General features: G+C 37.0%; 1 protein-coding gene across 4 annotated transcripts in view; it reads left to right on the top strand.

Moving 5' to 3' along the window:
• LOC149534164 (protein KINASE OF THE OUTER CHLOROPLAST MEMBRANE 1-like) overlaps nucleotides 1–19634 on the top strand; it is a 117353-nt gene that overhangs the window by 51986 nt on the left and 45733 nt on the right. For all 4 annotated transcript variants that reach the window (XR_016358004.1, XR_016358005.1, XM_089807201.1 and 1 more), the window contains exon 5: nucleotides 11107–11580. Coding sequence is in view for 2 of the 4 variants with exons in the window: in XM_089807201.1 (XP_089663327.1) it covers nucleotides 11107–11580 (474 nt within the window). In the remaining 2 variants the exon portion in view is untranslated. The remainder of the gene's footprint in view (nucleotides 1–11106; nucleotides 11581–19634) is intronic.

Below are 19634 nucleotides of genomic sequence, written 5' to 3'. Positions count from 1 at the left end.
ATTGGTCTTCAAAGTTTATGATTCTTGCTATTTTGGCTTTTTGATCTCCAAGTAAGTGGACATTTTCATACTTGCTCATCAATTCATGCTTATCTTGCTATTTCCATGCATATTTTAGCTAGCTTGATGTTGCACACTTGTCCATATATATACCATGAAAAGTGCATTTTTTCTTTAAAAATGATGAAAACTCTCATTATCATATTTTGGGATTTTCTCCAAACTCCAATTTCGAATTTGCATATGAAAACAACTTGCTTGTTGACATTTTTGAGTTTAAGACCAAAGGTATGTATTTTCTTTGTGCTTGTTTTCATTGTTTGTTTGCTTGTTTTCCCGTTTTTCTTCTTTTGGAAGAAGTTGCAAGTTCTTTCCCAAGAACTTGAGCACGTTTCACTTCACTCCCTTCCACTTCTTCGTGCGAGTGCATCGTTCCATTCGATATTCACCATTGCATGCCAAAGCACGTTGCATCCATTCCTTTTATATGCAATTACATGTAATTCCATTTCCCATGTTACGACACACTGCATCTCATTCTCCACATGCAATTACATGTAATCTCACCCTCCATCCACAATTACATTTAATCTCTCTCCATTCCCACTTACACGCATTTCCATCTTATGAACCTAAATGTTATTCATTTTACATGCAATCCACTTTACATGTAATGACATCCAGAGAAACGATTCTTGATTAAAGGTCACACTTTTAAAGTCAGAAGTTACCATTTGCATGGATTCCCATGCACCTAGCCTTCATTCCTCAAGGCATCTTAATAAGAACTCATCCTTTTCCCATACACATTTACATGCCATCCATCTTCCTAAGTCCCATTTTAGCCCTCCGCATGTGCTTTTCATATCACATCAAATTCATTGCATATGTTCCATGAGTATCTAATCAATACTTCGAATATATTGTTCCTCAGAGATCCATTTTGCCAAAATTGTCATGGAGTTAGAATCCATATCTTCCAATGATGGATTCAATCCCATTGAAACTTTCATGTTGCAGCAAGTCAAGGTATGTTAGGATTTCTATAAAGAATAAAGACATCTAGTACAGAAGGCATGCTTCAAATCAAAGAAGCAGTAGTTCATTTTGTCTCCATTTTCCCAATGGTTGTCTGAGAACCTGAGTTTGTGTGGGAATGTGCCAAGCACTTTGTTTCAAAAATAAATAAATTTGCAGATGCCTGTCAAAAAGTTGAGTTTAGCTCCGAACATCATTGAGAAGGTCTTCAAAGTGCCGGAAAATCCAGAATGTGTAAGTTTGACAAGATAATTCACAACTTGGAATGAGGAAAAGCTTGATCACGTCGAGTTTTCAAATCACAACTGGGAACTCATCATGGTGAATGCAATGGCATAAAATATAGGAATCCCCGATCTCGTGATCATTAAGAAGTACAAGGCCTTTGCCGACAATCCACAGGATTGATTCATTCAGAATCAATAGCCTCAACACTTTCTTCTTCTTCTTCTTTCATGTTTGAAGTTAGAAATGATGTATTGCATTAAATGATGTAATTACATGAAATTGTGTAATGAAATGTAATCCAATAATTTCTCTCACCTATTTTTACCAAGTCAAAGTTGGTTGAGTTGCTCCCACTTTTTCCTCATTTTTCTCAACTCCTTTGCCTATATAAAGGAGTGCCCTCTCACTATATAAATCATCTTTTGTTGTATCAAAGAAAGCTTTGTCAAGCTTGTACAAGCATAACTTTGATTGTGTAGTATTAATTTGGGAGAAAAGTGAATAAAAGAAGCTATTGGATTCAAAGTTTTGACTGGAAGCAATTGTAATAGAGCAAATTAGAAGCTTTCACTATAATTTGTGCCTATTGTCTCTAATTCATGTTATTATTGTGTGTTCAATAATAGAACATAGTGAGTTAAGAAGCAATCAGAGCCGGAGCTTTGATTGGGAGCAATAATGGTGATACGTAGACTAGAAGCTTTGACTGTAGCTTGTATTGCTGTCTCAAATTCATGAAAAATAGTTAGAATTTCCCTACTTTTGGAAGTCTCTGTGCCCTAATGGTAGAGGTTTTTTTTGTAAATTAAACAAACATGACTTAGAGCCAAACCAATACACTTTCAATAAGCCTTTGAGTTGATGTTGGTTTATCGGTATCACCGTTTCCAGCTACTAGATATAAGTGTAGTTAGAGATTTTATCTTGCCCATTAATTGCTATGCAAGTAAGTGGATTCTTTTCTGAAAGATAAGAGGAAAGAATATTGGTAACACCCTTTACAAAATCTCTCAACTTCTTGCTTACTTTGAGTTAATCCAAGGAACAGTGAGAAGGGGGAGTCTTGCCCTTTAATGTAGGAGAGACTTTCTCTCACAAGCTGTGGCTAGTCTACCTATTTTGTGACTGAATTTACCCTAAACTATCAGTTGCAAAATATCCACACAATAGTTTTTCGACAACTCTACTGGGAAATGTTACTCGTTAGCCATCAAGAAGATCATGTAGAGGTGGTGATGCTATCCTGGATGAAGATGTGTCTGCAAGGTTGTTCATGGAAACTCTACAAGGCGTTGCTGCTGATTGGTTTTACCATTTACACCTCGTTCTATCACAAGCTGGGCTACCCTCATAGCCATGTTTGAGGAAAGGTTCAAGCCTTCAAAAGATGCCCATGCATTGTTGGCCCAACTTGCACAGCTGAAGAAATCATTTCACGTGCCTATGCGTGAATTTGTTGCTCATTTGAACAAATTGACACGAAGAATTCCAGTTGTTGCTCAACCTACAACTGCCAATTTGAAGTGTTTCTTTGTCAATGCTCAAATTCCTGAAGTTCGTTATTTATTAAGGAGAGAAGACCCAACTACTCTTGTAGTTGGACAAACATTGGCGATTGAAATTGAAGATGATCTTATTTTAGCTAGGAAGATAAGAATTGAAGCAAGTGGGTTTCAAAAAAGTCATTATTTCTTCTAATTTATTTTCTTCCAGCACAAGGACAAATCTTGCAGTGTAGAGGTTAGCAAATGAGTTACTTGCCCTCAAAAAGAAAATACCTCAAGGCATCTTCTTCATTCCTCACGAAGATGTACCAAGGAGGCCTTTTCCAACTATTCATCATAGTTCTATTGTAGGGAATCAACAATAGTTAATTTCACCATCAAAGAAGCTTGCACTTAAAGAACCATTAGCGAAGACAATAGTGAAGCATCTTGTATGTGAAGCTAGTGATCTTTCTATTCTCTTCCAAGAAAAGGAAGAAGACATAGCTGACGACTCTCATATCTGGTGCACACAGTCTCAGAAGACCAGTGATAAAAAGACGAAGAAGGAAAGAAAAACTTCCAATAATCGTGTCATAAAAGTGGACATGCAAGCAAGTTCTAATCTAGCTGAAAATGATGTATTTGTGTTTGAAGGTCATGAACTTGAGTACACTTTACATAAATGTTCTACCTTGACACTGGAGAAGGAATTTCTCATAAACAATAACGACTTTCCCAAGTCAGAAGTTTGTGAGTAGTATGTTGAGGCAGGCAGTGTAGTCATGTCGTTACTGAAATCACATGAGCAAGGTTTTCTTTATTTTTCTGAGGTGTTGATGATTGATGAACCAGTTAAGCAAGTTGTAGTTGGAAAGAACTCAAAATTTGTTCATTCAAGGGGATGTCCACTTAGACATCTTGCTTGGTTGGAGGCTAATGGAAAGCTAGAGATTCCACATGCACGTGAACTTGAAAATGCTATCAAAGAAGTATGTTTAGTTCTGGAGGAGCAAGTTCAATTCATGGACCTCTTTTGGAGTAGCAATACACATGATTCATCTCAAAAAGATGAATTCTTCCATCTCTTCCAAGATGTGTTACATCAGGGACTAACATCATTGCTCCAATTCACGTTCCATCAATATGAAGTTGCATGAGAACATGCAAGGCACTATAAGCTAATGAAAAAAGGTAGCTATTTTGTTGAGCTAGTAAATGGTTTTATCTAAAATTTGCATTTTTGGCTAGTTTTAATAGGGTAGGCTTTTCTTTGTTTTTGATAAGTGTGCTTGCACATTTTTGTTTTACTAGTTTTGCTTTGCCTTAGTCGCGTTAGATTTGTTCTGTTTTGTTTTTGGTCGCTAACTCTATAGCCCAATGGAGTGGATGAAGGCACTTAGGGAACTAGATTCTATGACACTTTGTTTCGAAGAACAAACGAGTAACACTCCCCAGATAGAGCCAACTGTTGTCCTACATTTTGTCACCACAAAATGTAGGTAACAGTATGAAACTTTTTCAACTTAGTTTTGTTTTTCTCTGATTTAGATCATTATTTAATTGGTTAGTATTGATCAACCAATTGATTCCAATTGATATAATGAATCCTTTTATTGAAGGCTTTCGTCAAGACTTTTTAGTTTTTCTGTTGTCGAGCCTATGTTTGATTTTTGAAGCCTTCAATGTCATTTTTCTCGTTTTTGAGTGAGTGTTTTTTGTTGGTTTTTGGTTCTTTGGTTTTGCTCAAGTTATTGCTTTCAGTTTTCCCTTCGATTCAATCTATCTTAGGACGTACTTGGAGTTGGAAATCAAAAGATATGACCATTACAGTGCTAAGAAAGTGGACCTTTTAGGTGCAACTGCACAAATTAAAATATCATGTTATATTTTGAAGTTGACATTCATTTTTAAAAATATATAACATAAATTCACTTTATGTTATATTTTTTAGTTACTTTATCATTTTGATTTTTCACTTAAAAGTAACTATAGAGCACTTTATGTTATATCTTTAAGTTTCTTTTTAATTTTTCACTTAAGTGACTATATTAACTATATAGTGTAATTTAATTTTTGAGTTTTAAATCTAAACATCTTCAAAAATATTACTTTTAAGATGATATTTGCATATTAATAATTATATATTAACTATATAGTGTAAATATTAATTATTTATGACCCATTTGAGTAATATTTTTTTAAAAATTGAATTGACATGTGCTTAGTTCATCACTTAAGTTGTGCATAACATGTCTATAAGCATATTTTCATTAAAATATGCAATTGCATCCAAAAGGTGCGATTTTGAATGAAAAGATAAGTTACCATATTCGCCCCGTAGCATACAAATTCAACATTCGATTCATAACTAATTTGAAGTTGGTTCCGATTCTTGTCAAATTTGTCATTTGTTTGATAAATTCCTTGCGGATTGTCTTTTTCGGTCCTTGGACGAATTTGGGCAAATGTTGAGCGAATTTTGTAGTTGACGGAAGAGCTCGGGAGGAATTTGGAGAGAATTTGCATTGAATTTGGGCGTGCAACCAAAACAATTTGACTTTTTAATGTTTTTATTGTTTTGAAAAGGCGTTCTTTTGGTTTAAATATAATTTGATTTATGATCCAATCGACCCAACCCTAAAACACGCCTGCACTTCATATAGTGGTGTATGAACTTATTTGCTACAAGATAATTTTACACATATATATATATAAATAAAAAATAAAAAAATCTTGTACGAACAAAGCCAAAACAAACTTGAACCCAACCCCAAAAAACTTTGATCGAATTTCGAACCCGAATGTCTACCCTGCATCTAGACCAAGATGCGAACCAACAACTTAGATGAAAAGACAATTTTAAAACACATAAAACATGTCATTACATGTGTTTTAAAATATGCAATGACTCCTAAAAGGTGACATGCGTATTTCATGTATTTTAAAACATGCATATGCACCCAAAAGGTGCGATTTTTCTTGTGGCCTCCATTACATGTATTTTAAAGCATGCATATGCACCCAAAAGGTGTGATTTTGCTTGTGGCTTCATTACATGTATTTTAAAACATGCATATGCACCCAGAAGGTGTGATTTTGCTTATAGATTCCATTCCACGTGTTCTTAGAACATGCACTTGCATCCAAAAGGTGTGATTTGAATGGGAAGACTTTATTACATGTTTTTAAAATACGTAATGCACCCCAAAAGGTGTGATTTGCCTTTAATACATGCATATGCCCTCATAGAACTTGGAATTGAAGATTCAAGGGCAAAAAACTTGATGTTTTCCTCCTTCAAGCACATGTTTTTCATAAAAAATGCTTAGATCTGCCCATATAATGGCTTGAAATCCATTAAAAGGGGGGCATTTTGAGTTTTAATGCATATGCATACATTTTGGGGTCATGATTTTGCATACCCAAGACAAAAATAACTCAGCTTTTTGCATTTTTGAGCCACTTTTTTTTAAAACCGCCCAGATTTGGGGCAATTTTGATCATGTTTTGGCTCAAATAGAAGTTGTGAGATTTTGATACATATGTATGCTATTGAAGAACACATTTTTGCCTTTAGATGTCAAAAAAGCTTCATTTCATGCCTTATATGAATCACGTTTTTGCTAAAAATGCCTAGAAAATTGGGTTTTTTATCCACTTATGTGTATTGAAGCCATGTTTTTGCATTTGGGGAAGTCGTTTTTGCATTCACAAGTAAAAACGATCAATTTACATGCATTTTCTGGACACGTTTTTGCAAAAATGATCCATATTTTTGCATGAAAATGACACATTTTTGTTAAAAACACTCCAAAAATCGCATTTCCAGCCCATATGTTTGGTTCAATAGAGGTCGTTTTTGAGTTTTAATGCATGCTATTGCCTTTGGAGATCACGTTTTTGCCATTCTCATGTTAAATTCAACCCTTCATTGCTTATAAATATTCATTGAATGCAAGTGTGGAAGAAGTGAAATTATTGTTTGAGAATTTGGATTTGGAGGAAAATTGGTCTTCAAAGTCTATGATTCTTGCTATTTTGGCTTGTTGACCTCCAAGTAATTGGACATTTTCAAACTTACTCATCAATCTATGCTTATCTTGTTATTTCCATGCATATTTTAGCTTGATGTTGCATAGGTGTCCATATATATGCCATGAAAAGTGCATTTTTTCTTTAAAAATGATGAAAACCCTTATTTTCACAGTTTTGGAAACTCCAAATTCGAATTTGCACTTGAAAGCAACTTGCTTGTTGACAAGTTTGAGTTTAAGACCAAAGGCATGTGTTTATTTTGTGCTTGCTTTCGTTGTTTGTTTGCTTGCTTTCTCGTTGTTCTTCTTTTGGAAGAAATTGCAGGTTCTTTCCCAGGAACTTGAGCACATTCCACTTAACTCCACCTTCGACCTCTTCGTGCAAGTGCATCATTTCATTCCACCTCCATCATTACATGCCATAGCACATTGCATCTCATTCTCCACATGCAATTACATGTAATCTCACTCTCCATCCTGCATTTAGATGCAATCTCATCCTTCGTTCCCATTTACACACATTTCCATCTTCGGAACCTAAATGCATGTTTATTTTACATGTAATCCACTTTACGTATAATGACATCCAGAGAACCCATTTTTGACTAAAGGTCACACTTTTAAAGTCAATAGTTATCATTTGCACGCATTCCCATGTGCCTAGCCTTCATTTCTCAAGGAATCTTTATAAGAACTCGTCCTTTTCCCATATGCATTTACATGCCATCCATCTTCCTAAGTCCCATTTTAGCCCACTGCATGTACTTTCCATGTCACACCCAATTCATTGCATATGTTCCATGAGTATCTAATTAATACTCCGCATATATAGTTCCTTAGAGATCCATTTTGCCAATATTGCATGGAGTTAGAATCCATATCTTCCAATGATGGATTCAATCCCATTGAAACTTTCAAGTTGTAGCAAGTCAAGATATGCCAGGATTTCTATAAAGAATGAAGACATCCAGTAAAGAAGGCATGTTTCAAATCAAAGAAGCAATAATTCATTTGGTCTCCATTTTGCGAATGGTTGTCTGAGAACTTTTGTTTGTTTGAGAATGCACCAAGCACTTTTCTTCAAAAAAGAAAAAGAAAAAAGTTAAAGTTGTTGGTGGAAAGTTGTTTTGAGTTTACATCCAGATATTGTCGAGAAGGTTTTCAAAGTGTCAGAGATTTCAGAATATGCCAATCTACAAAGGAGAATTCACGACGACTTGATCACATCAAGTTTTCAAATGACAACGGACAATTGATCAAAGAGAGTCAAAGGCTATCAAAAGACGCAACACCATGGTTATCAAGGTGAATGCAGTGGTACAAAGTACAAGAACTCCCGATCTTGTGATCATCCGGAATAACATCGCCAAGTACAAGGCCCTTTAGAACAATCCTTAGGATTGTTTCAATTCTCTTCCATCTTTCTTCTTATTTCATGTTTGTAATTGAAGAGGATGTATTACATGAAAATGTGTAATTACATGTAATACGATTTACATGTATAATAACATGTAATCCAATAATTTCTCTTGTTTGTTAGATCGGGTTAAAGTTAGTTGAGTTGCTCCCACTTTTTCCTCCATTTTTTTTTCAACTCCTTTGCCTATTAAAAAGAGTACCCCTTCATTGTAAAAATAATCTTTTATTGTATGCAAGAAAGCTCTGCCAAACTTGTGCAAGCATAACTTTGACTGTGTAGTACCAATTTGGGAGAAAAGTGAATAAAAGAAGCAATTAGGTTCGAAGCTTTAACTGACAGCAATTGTGATAGAGCAAATTAAAAGCTTTGATTGTAATTTGTGCCTATTGTCTTTGATTCATGTTATTATTGTGTGTTCAATAATAGAGCATAGTGATTTAAGAAGCAATTGGAGCCGAAGCTTTGACTGGGAGCAGTTGTGGCAATACATAGACTAGGAGCTTTGACTGTAGCTTGTATTACCATTTCAAATTTACGAAAAATGGTTAGAATTCCCTACTTCGGGAAGTCTTTGTGCCCCAATCGTTGTCAGCCGACTGGATGGTTCCGGCGGTGTTTCTGTAGCCGACGGATTGACTGTCGTTGGTGTTTTGTATTTTGTAGCCGACGGGTAAATAGTTTGTAGCGGATGTAATGTTGTGGCCGACGGACTCCTTCGGGAAGGTTCGGCGGTAGTACTTATATCCCGTCTGCGATCATTGTAAAGCATCATCTTCTACTATCATACTCTTATGAAGCGTAATGTATGTCTGGCATGTGCGAATATAATTCTGCTATTCTGTTCCATTGTCTGTATGTGTTGATTTCTTTACCAGTACGGTAAACAATCGTAGAGGCTATTTTTATAAAATAGGTTAAAATAGGACTTAGAGCCAAACTTGTATGCTTTCAGCTAGCCTTTGAGTTAGTGTTAGTTTATCGGTATCACCGTTTACAACTTTATATAGAAGTGTAGTTTGAGGTTTCATCTTGCCCATTACTTGCTACTTGCTCCACAAGTAAGTGGATTCTTTCCTGAAAGCTAAGAGGAAAGAATATTGGTAACACCTTTTATAAAATCTCTCAACTTCTTTCTTACCTTGAGTTGATCCAAAGAACGGTGAGAAGGGGTAGCCTTCCCTTTAAGGTAGGAGAGACTCTGTCTCACACGCTGTGGCTTGTCATCCTGTTTTGCATCTGGATTTTACCCAAAACTGTCAGCTGCAAAATATCCACCCAACACCTTCTTTCCACCCCTTTGTATCCAAGGGCTTTACTGCTTGACCCCGTCCCTGTGGGGATAGTCTCTTCATTTCCACTGTTATTTAATCCACAAACATCTTTATACTTTGCTGCAATGATGACAATTCAGCCATTCCTAGAAGTGGCATCATGGCTCAAATTCTGCTGCTCCTAATACATATCCAGCAAGAAAGCTCAAATCCTTGGATACTGTAGTATACATTATAACTGCCAACATTAATGATGACCTTTGCAGGCTAACCAGAAGCATTGTAAGAAAAAAATGAGAAACAATTTGTAAGCCAAAAATGCATCACCTTGCTATTTACCGATGTGTAGTTTCTAAGGGACAGTCAAATACAAAGGGCTTCCAGATTTCTTAGATCTACTCCAAACAAGTCTACAAAAGTTGCAAAACTGCACTGATGCCATTGAGAAATTTTTGTCGAATGGGAAGGCAGAGAGAAAACTCTTGGAGGTAATTGGATCCAACAAGCAAGTGTTGCTAAAAGGGCTAATGCTGGATTGAGTTAGTTGCAATGCCTGGGAAAATATTCATGGATCAGAGGAGTGGGGATTTTATCTAAAAAATCTGAGACCAAAACGGTTTTAATCCCAAACTTTGATGATCAACACAAAGCAATTGAATCATAATTTTAACTCCATTCTACCCAATTTTAAAAGTTGGCCAATTATTTTCTAAGTTGACCCTATTTTTTGCATATTTGCCTAATGTATGCCTTTCTAGTTCTTTCCCTCATGAAAACCATAATCCTAACTCTTTTTGTCCAAATAAATTGCTCTTGAGAAAAAAGAATCTTTCCTTTGGTCTGTTGATTTATTGCTGATGTCATTTCCTGAAATCAACAATCCCTTAAATAACTAAACATTAATACAGTCATGATTCAAGAAAGGGACTTGGAATGGAATTTCAACCAGTCTCGTTTCAAAGGCATATATTTATGTGTTTCAGGTTCCTCAATTTACAAAATGACAATGTGCACATGCACATATGGCTAACTAGACATATGCAGCTTTATTCCTCTCTGAAGAGAGACTGCTTGACTGATGGTTACTATCTGATTTAACAGATGGTTTTGGTCTGCACTGAAGTCTTTCCTTTGATCTGGCTTTGTATCTTGGGCTTCAATGCCTATTTTGAAAAACTCTCATATTCAAAGACTCATCTGGTAAACATATCTTACTGTGCTGGTTAAATGTCCTTCTACAAACATATGGAACAGCATGTACTCTTGATTTGTGGACCTCTTTGAGTTGTATCCATTTTAAAATATCAAAATTAGGAGGCACATATTTTTGAATGTGCTTGAAAAGTTTGCCACACATCCATTTGCCAAAATATTCAACATCTTAGATTTTTACTTTTGAAAGGTCTTTGTGTGATTAATGTTTTGTTTTTTATTATATTTCCAATTAACAAATTTCTTTTGTTTGCATGTGAAGACAAAATAACAATAACAATGTAGCAGTCTTTATCATAGAAAAATAAATTTTGGTGCAATATACCATTTTGAAAGATAGTGTTCTCATCTTAGGTCTAATGAATGTAAACAGGATGGCTTGAGCCTGGCTCTAAATTTATTTCTCCTTTTTCCAGGTATGGCACTGATGTGGCACAAGGTGTGTTAGAGCTGCATTCTCAAGGGATCCTAGTTCTTAATCTGAAACCTTTTAATTTACTTCTCGATGAACATGATCAAGCACTTCTAGGAGACTTTAGTATTCCAATGCTACTTCAGAAAATTCCATTGTCAAGTACTGATGTAACACTAAGACTGGGCACACCAAATTATATGGCACCAGAGCAGTGGGAGGCAGATGTAAGAGGTCCAGTTTCATATGAAACAGATTGCTGGGGATTTGGCTGTAGCATTATAGAAATGTTTACAGGAGTCAGGCCTTGGTATGGGAAATCAGCAGAGGAAATTTATGCTGCAGTAGTTATCAGGCACAAAAAGCCAAAAGTTCCCAATGGGTTGCCTAGTGCTATTGAAAGCATTCTCAAAGGTTGCTTTGAGTATGATTTTCGTAATCGACCATCATTTGCAGACATACTTTTTGCTTTAAAAAAGTAAGTGTTTTCCTATAAACTTATAGGAAGGTATCAATTTGGTTCTAAACGCCATGCATGATTATGATAGTTGATTACTCTTTTTCATGATCTTGTCAAGAGAATGTGGCCTTTTGAGACCATCTAGACATATTTTTTGGTATTTAATTGATTTAGAAGGTTATTATTTCTTCAATATGGTCAGGAATAACACATAATGTGTGGGAGTTTTGTTTGTCACATTTTAATATTTATCCATGGCAGTATTTCCTTTACATGGCATTGATACAACAAATTGGAAGTGCAAATGGAACTCAATTTATCTTATATTTAAGTGAGCATAAAGTTCTTAATCAGGTAACTTCTGCAGCCTAAGTATCAAACTTGAAAACACAATTAGCACCTAAGGCTTCTAGGCTACAAAAAATGTGAAGCTGATGCCTCTATTCCCTGTTCTCCTTTTGTTGAATATGGTCACGGTCATCAAATACCTCATTCGAGATACCAAATCCTGTTCATCAAATTATAGTCCCTTATGAGTTGTGATCTGTTCTAATTCAAGATCAATCTCGTCAGGGTCAATTGTTTGATGATCTTTGACACTAAATTTTAGTACAAGTTCCTGAACTATTAGTTTGTGCTAGCAATTTGAGTTGATTGAGTTTCAAGTATTAAAATCTAAGTCAGGAAAGTTAGATTACTGTTAAACTTCATTAAGTGTTAGCAATATTTTATGGTTAACTTAATGCTTTAAAATTTTCAACCTTGAATTTTTTTCAGCCAAGATGAAGGTTGTGGCAAACAAAGACCAAAATCATTCATCTGTTGTTGGTTCAAATGGTTGGTTCCTCAAAGTGTAAATAATCGAATAAAGTCCAAGAGCACTCAAAATGGGAATAACTGCAGGCTGGATCGGAATATGAATTGCTGTCCATAAAAGTGACTGTGTTTCATTGCCAAAGAAGTCCCATCATTGCCCCGACATTGGATAAGTGGCCAAAGGAAAATTTCTTCATAAATTCATAATGTATTTAAATTTGCATTAATAAGAAAGGCTATAGTTAAATTATGATTGCATATAAATATGAGGTAGAATGAGATAGCGAGGCTTTTAAATTTTTTTTTGTGGACTTAGGGTTAAGTGAGGCACGAGGACCCAAAAAATGAGTTAGAATGAGATGGAGAGGCTGTTTTTGGTTGATTTAGAGCTAAGTGTGGTGTGGGGATCCAAAAGTAAAAAGAAAAAAAACAATTATTTTCTTATTTCACACCTTTTATTTGATTTGAATTTTAATGACTCGCATCAATGGGGACTCTTGATTGTCCTGGAAGATCCTTGATGGATCTCTTCTACTAAACTGCTGTAATTTTTTATATTTAATTTTGTTTTCCGGTTTATTTATGTTTTCTTGCAGAACTAGACAGAAGTGCAGAAAGGTTTGTCTATTTTTGATAGTTTTATAACATAGAAAGGAATAGGGAACAACAAACATGAAACAAGATTGGAATAAATAAGGTATGCAACAAAAATGAGAATTATTGCAAACCCTACCAGGTAGATTTGTCTTAATTATAGAGCCAAGCAATAAATCCAATGCATTTCCCAAAGCTCACATACAATTTGATGTCAAATTGGAAGGTGAAGATTGTTCTCGAATCTAGCATACATATGGAGGTGAATACAAGCAATACCCTATACACCACATGGTGTATTTGCTGCAAATGGCATCCCACAGGCTGCAATGAACCACATCCCAATTGGAAACATGATATGCCACGCTGAAACCCCAATGAGAATTGATGCCTCTGTCCTTAATCACCAAGCACAATGCCTAAGAAATTCGGTGCCATAGATTGCTGAGGGCTACGTCCTAGCCAATCACTAACCTAGGGTTTGTGTCCCAGACTAGAAATCGCCCATTCAGAGTAAATTCATAAACAAGTTGTCAAATATGCAAAAGATGATCTTAGAATGAAGCTTCTATCTCCTTATAACCCCTCTCAATTGCAAATCGAACCCTAAGTGTCTCCAAGTGGCGTTGGGTAGTGAAAATGTTATAATTTCTTATTTTAAAGTGGTCATGTTACTAGAAAATGACCTTTTTCCTCATAGACAGAAATCTGTTCACTGAATTGACGTAAGACCAAAGAGAAAGATTTAGAGAATTTCAAGATCTTTCCAACGAGCTATCACACCATAGGATGCGCATCCAGATGAGGCCAAAAACCCCTTATTACTCCAAAATGGCTAATAACTTAGCCTTATTTAATTATTAAACGCTGACTTAAGAAATATAAAAAATATAACCCAAATAGCCACAAAATGCCCAACTGACATCATAAACCATAAAATCATCCAGTCACCTGTCTGTGATTGAAGTCGGAAATCAAGGATCCACTGGTAGTCTCATCCCTAAAATCTAGGGATGCTACTAAAATTTAGGAAACAAGCACTATCCCTCTGGAACTGAACCCAAAGAGTAATCTCATGGAGACCCAACCTTGGGCAAGATCATACCTCCTAAAAAGTATGAACTGCCTCCTAAAAGCAAGGAACGTCTCCCAACTGATCAATAACTGACAGAACATCAAGTCCCCAACATTGAATAACCATATTGGGTCTCTATAAGTTGACTCACATGTCTCTGCTAGATTGAGCTAAAAGAGGGGACATGACAGTCCTCCCCTCTTGGAGATGCTTGCCCACAAGCAATACAACACTAATCCTCCACTATCCCAAGCAATCCAAATACAGAGCACTGATCGACCCCAAACTTGAAGTGTCTCGTCAGGACAAACATACTCCCCACTATAAGGTGTAGAAGTGAAGTAGATCACATTGTCACAGTAGAGTATCCACCCCTGAATACCCTCGCACCCAAGAATCCAAACAAATGGCCATCCTGCCCTCCTGTCAAAATTCAGACCAGTAGCTGGTCCCAAAACAATGTTGTTATGCAACACGTCCCAAACCTCATACAATCTCCGTGGCAAATCTAAGGCACCCACTCCTGTGTGTTGAGATATTGAGGGACATGGGCTTATGATCAAATCACTGTTACTATCCGAGTCCTGATCAGTAATCATACTCCTAGCTGATCCACCCTCAGACGGAAGTGGGCATGCCTTGAGAACGATCTTCCTTCTACCCACCATAAACTCCAATTGTCTCTTCCTGAAATCTTGGCTATATCTCCGCAAGTATTGCAACCACTGTACACCCAAAACTACATCCGTGCCCCCTAGATCACACATGTAAAAGTCATCTATCAGGGTGTATCCATTCATGCCTATGCTCAACTCTGGGATACCCTTGACGCATTGCAGAGTAAGACCATTGGCCATAGTCATATCGATTCCTGGAAAATTTTGTGCTTGTAGACCACATCAGTCTACCATTCTTGTATTTATAAAATTATGTGTAGATCCACTGTCCACCAAACAATACACAGTATGCCGATGGATCATACCCGAGATGTAGAAGAGGTGAATCACCGGTGCACCTAACAACATAGCCATAGTCCCCTGTGTTGCGACTGCTACCTCAGCATCTTCGAGCTCAATTTGGACACCATCATCTTTGTCATTTATATCCCGAACCTCCTCATCATCTGCATCTGATATGACCTCAATAAGATGTGCCTTTCCTTGCCCAAGGCACCTATGTCCTAGTACCCATGGCTCCTTACAAGAAAAACATAATTTCCTCCTCCTTAGTTCATTTCTAGAATCCAGGTCTACTTTGGGAGGTGGAGGTGGCGTGTCCTTAGCCTGTAAAGGAGGTCTCTGTGGTGCCTGTATATTCCCTGATGGTTTCTTATCAGTCTGATAAGAGGTAGGAGTGGTGTCCAATCTCAATGTCACATCAATAGCATCCTTAAGAGTGGCTAGCTGGAAAGCACGAACCAATCCCTTAAGCTTGTCCTGCAATCCCTCAATGAATAGCATCACACTACGCTTCTGTATCATATCAGGTACCATAACTGCAATGCACTGGAACTCATTAATATAAGCTTCTGCACGACCAGTTTGTCTCAGATTAGCCAACTCTCTATAGTAAAGTTCTATATCCTTACGGTCAAACCGTGTAATGAGTCGCTCAATGAACTCAACATAGGAATGTACTAAGGCGTGAACCTGGGTAACCAATCCATGGTGCCACCAATCATAGGCAATCCCCTCTAGATGCAACACAACAAACTGAATAGCCTCACGCTCAGGCATGAGCCGTAATGAAAGATATATATCCATCTTGTGAACCCAAGCTTGTGCACTCGTATCTCCTGAGCCATTATATGTAGCCAATGTGATCTTTCCAATAGCTCTATTGAGGTCATAGTTCTACTGCTGCTGTGGTGGTCTATAACCATGATCTCCCCTGAACCTAGCTGTATCTCTACGTTGTGCACAATACTGGGGAAGAGGGAAGACATCCCTAACCTCAGGTGGTAGAGCTCTCCACTCAGCTATGGCTGCCAAAACTAACTCCTGGAACCCCACCTCTGGTCGTTCCACCTATGCTGGCCGTTCACTTGGTATGAACTGAGGAATCAATGGTCTATTTGTAGCAGGTGTATGATGGCGATGCTGCCTAGAGGAATGAAGGGGGCTCCCAACTGAAGAATGGGACTGATGGCTGTGCTAACTACCAACCACTGAAACTAATCTACTTTGCCCGCCTCTGTGTCCACCCATCTCCAAATGCTCCAAGGTATCCTGTAATCTGTCTAAAGCCTGAGCTATCCTGGGCTGAGTAGTGAATAGGGTCCGCACCATCTCTCTCTCCTCATCATCCTGATTCCCTGTGTTGCCCACCTGTTCTTCTGCCATAATAGGCTCCTGGTCTATTCCAAATCCTTGCTCAAGTTGAGCTCTCCAGGCGTATAAAATTTGTGTATCTCAGCGCTTGGATGCATAGATTTGTATTCAATCCACCAACTAGTGACTACCTAGATGCTAATATGAATTATCAAAACTTTTGATCCAGTACTTAGATGCCAAAATGAATTATAAAAACTTTTTAGCCAGTACCCAGATGCTGAAATGAATAATCAAAACTTTTTATCCAATACCCAGATGCCAAAATGAATTATCAAAACTTTTTAGCCAGTACCCAGATGCTGAAATCTATTGTGACAATTTCTCACAAATCCTACAGGTTGGCACGATGTAAGCTCTGATACCACTGAAAGATCCCTGATGGATCTCTTTTGCTAAACTGCTGTAATTATATATATATAATTTTGTTTTCCTGTTTATTTATGCTTTCTTGCAGAACTAGACAAAAGTGTAGAAAGGTTTGTTTGTTTTTGATAGTTTTATAACATAGAAAGGAATAGGGAACAACAAACATGAAACAAGATTGGAATAAATAAGGTATGCAGCAAAAATCAGAATTATTGCAAATTGTACTAGGCAGATTTGTTTGAATTATAGAGCCAAGCAATAAATCCAATGCATTTCCCAAAGCTCACATACAAATTTGATGTCAAACTGGAAGGTGAAGATTGTTCTTGAATTTAGCATACATATGGAGGTGAATACAAGCAATACCTTATACAACACGTGGTGTATTTGCTGCAAATGGCGTCCCACGGGCTGCAATGAACCACCCCAACTGAAAAGATGATATGCCACGCTGAAACCCCAATGAGAATTGATGCCTCTGTCCTTAATCACCACGCACAATGCCTAAGAAATTCGGTGCCAAAGATTGCTGAGGGCTACGTCCCAGCCAATCACTAACTTGGGGTTTGCGTCCCAGACTAGAAATCGCCCATTCAGAGCAAATTCATAAACAAGTTGTCAAATATGCAAAAGATGATCTTAGAATGAAGCTTCTATTTTCTTATAACCCCTCTCAATTGCAAATCGAACCCTAAGTGTCTCCAAATGGCGTTGGGTAGTGAAAGTGCTATAATTTCTTATTTTAAAGTGGTCATGTTACTAGAATATGACCTTTTTCCTCATAGACAGAAATCTGTTCACTGAATTGCCTTTGACCAAAGAGAAAGATTTAGAGAATTTCGAGACCTTTCCAATGAGCTATCACACCATAGGATGTGCATCCAGATGAGGCCAAAAACCCCTTATTACTCCAAAATGGCTAATAACTTAGCCTTATTTAATTATTAAACGCTAACTTAGGAAATATTAAAAATATAATCAAAATAGCCACAAAATGCCCAACTGACATCACAAACCATAAAATCATCCTATCACTTGTCTGTGACTGAAGTCAGAAATCAAGGATCCACCGGCAGTCCCATCCCTAAAATCTAGGGATGCTCCTAAAATTTAGGAAACAAGCCCTATCCCTCTGAAACTGAACCCAAAGAGTAATCTCATGGAGACCCAACCCTGGGCAAGATCATACCTCCTAAAAAGTAGGAACTGTCGCCTAAAAACAAGGAACGTCTCCCAACTGATCAATAACTGCCAGAACATCAAGTCCCCAACACTGAATAACCATACTGGGTCTCTATCCAACCCTGTCAGCCTACAAGACCCCATAATAAGTTGACTCACATGTCTCTGCTAGACTAAGCTAAAAGAGGGGACATGACATGCCCTTGGGAAGTTTGGGAGATCTCTGAGATATCGTTGGCTGTCATGAGGATATTCAACCATTCTTGACCCATCCTCAGTCTGCCTCCCATTTGGGAAATAGTCAGGACAAAAAAAAAAAAAATCAGAGATAGCTAGGGGATGTCCCTATACCGCATCTATGTCTTTGGAAATGCCTAAGATGAACACTTCTTAAAAAAAACCCTAGGGATACATCCTTGGGTAGCATAGAGTTAGTGTTTCAAGATACCAAGTTTTAAGACAATTTTGTTAGTGTAGAGTTTTCTTACCAGTATCTAAAAATTAACATTGTGGATGCTGATAGATGTCTAAATGTTTAGTTAAGAACTATTAGAATATTATAATGCTTTTGTACTGGTCATCTTAGTTAATCTTTAGTTTATTAGGTAGTTTCTATTTTTTTTTCTGTGTCCAGTTTGTTGGTTAACAATTTGTCTCCTTATCTTTTTGGTTTATACCTTGACTCATAACTTGCCCAATGGCCAATGGAGGACAAAAGATGTTAACAACAGAATGGATCAGTGTAGTTATCTATCAAAGACCCCTGAATTGAAAGGTACAGCTCCCTTTTAAATGCAAGATATGCAATGAATTTTGTTTTTCGGGTATTTGGGGTATGCTCTTAACCAGAGAGTAGAAGAGGCATATACCAAGTTGCTAAACACATGCAATCTATTCTGACCTACAATGCAATGAATGGAAACATGCATAAGCAACTATGATGGTAGGAAGAAAGGAAGAGATTGTGAAATAGGTAATTCCTGGATTACACAATTAGCTGATGTTTTGACAATACCCGGATTGTCTATCTCTCAGCTTCTCCACACACCAGTTTTCGGCTTCCTCATGCAAGTAACTATACTAAAACACACAAACTACAGCGTACAATACAGAGAACAAATGAGGTGCTTATGCTGAAGAAAGACATACAATCTATTGAATGAAGGAAACAAAAAGCCAAGTTCATTTACATTCATTCAATTCTCAACATTAGCACATTCATTCCATACACATACTAAAACTTAATGAACAACAAAAATTAAAATGGAGTAGTCCCAGCTACAGGGGTTTGCCCAAAGGTAAATTTTGCCGATCTTATTAACTTCTTAAGAGGTTACATTTTAAGCGGTTACATGTATAGGCCTTCTCAAAATGGCTGGTTACATTGGATGATTGCTTCACAGAGCATCTTTGAACAGAATAATCTAAAAATAGGACAAGCTTAAATCATTTTCTGTTATAGAGACTGACAAAATGCCATGAATGGCTACTAAAAGAAAGAGAAAGGGAAGAATGACAGATGTTTGGAAAAGCATCAGAACATCATGTGTTCTTATGAGTAACTGATTTAGCTCTATAGGCTTTCATGGCGTTAGTTACTTTGTCTAGTTCTTCGACATCTGGAATGATGATGTTGTCAACATGAACCATCCAGTAGTCATGCATTTCTGTCAATTCATCTATTTTGGCAACCTTTGACTGGAACT

Source organism: Cupressus sempervirens, chromosome 10 (genome assembly GCF_028749045.1).
Source record: "Cupressus sempervirens isolate cs-2001-9-10 chromosome 10, ASM2874904v1, whole genome shotgun sequence".
Lineage (NCBI taxonomy): Eukaryota > Viridiplantae > Streptophyta > Pinopsida > Cupressales > Cupressaceae > Cupressus > Cupressus sempervirens.
The sequence above is the reverse complement of the archived record's forward strand: the minus strand, read 5'-3'. Positions and strand labels throughout refer to the sequence as shown.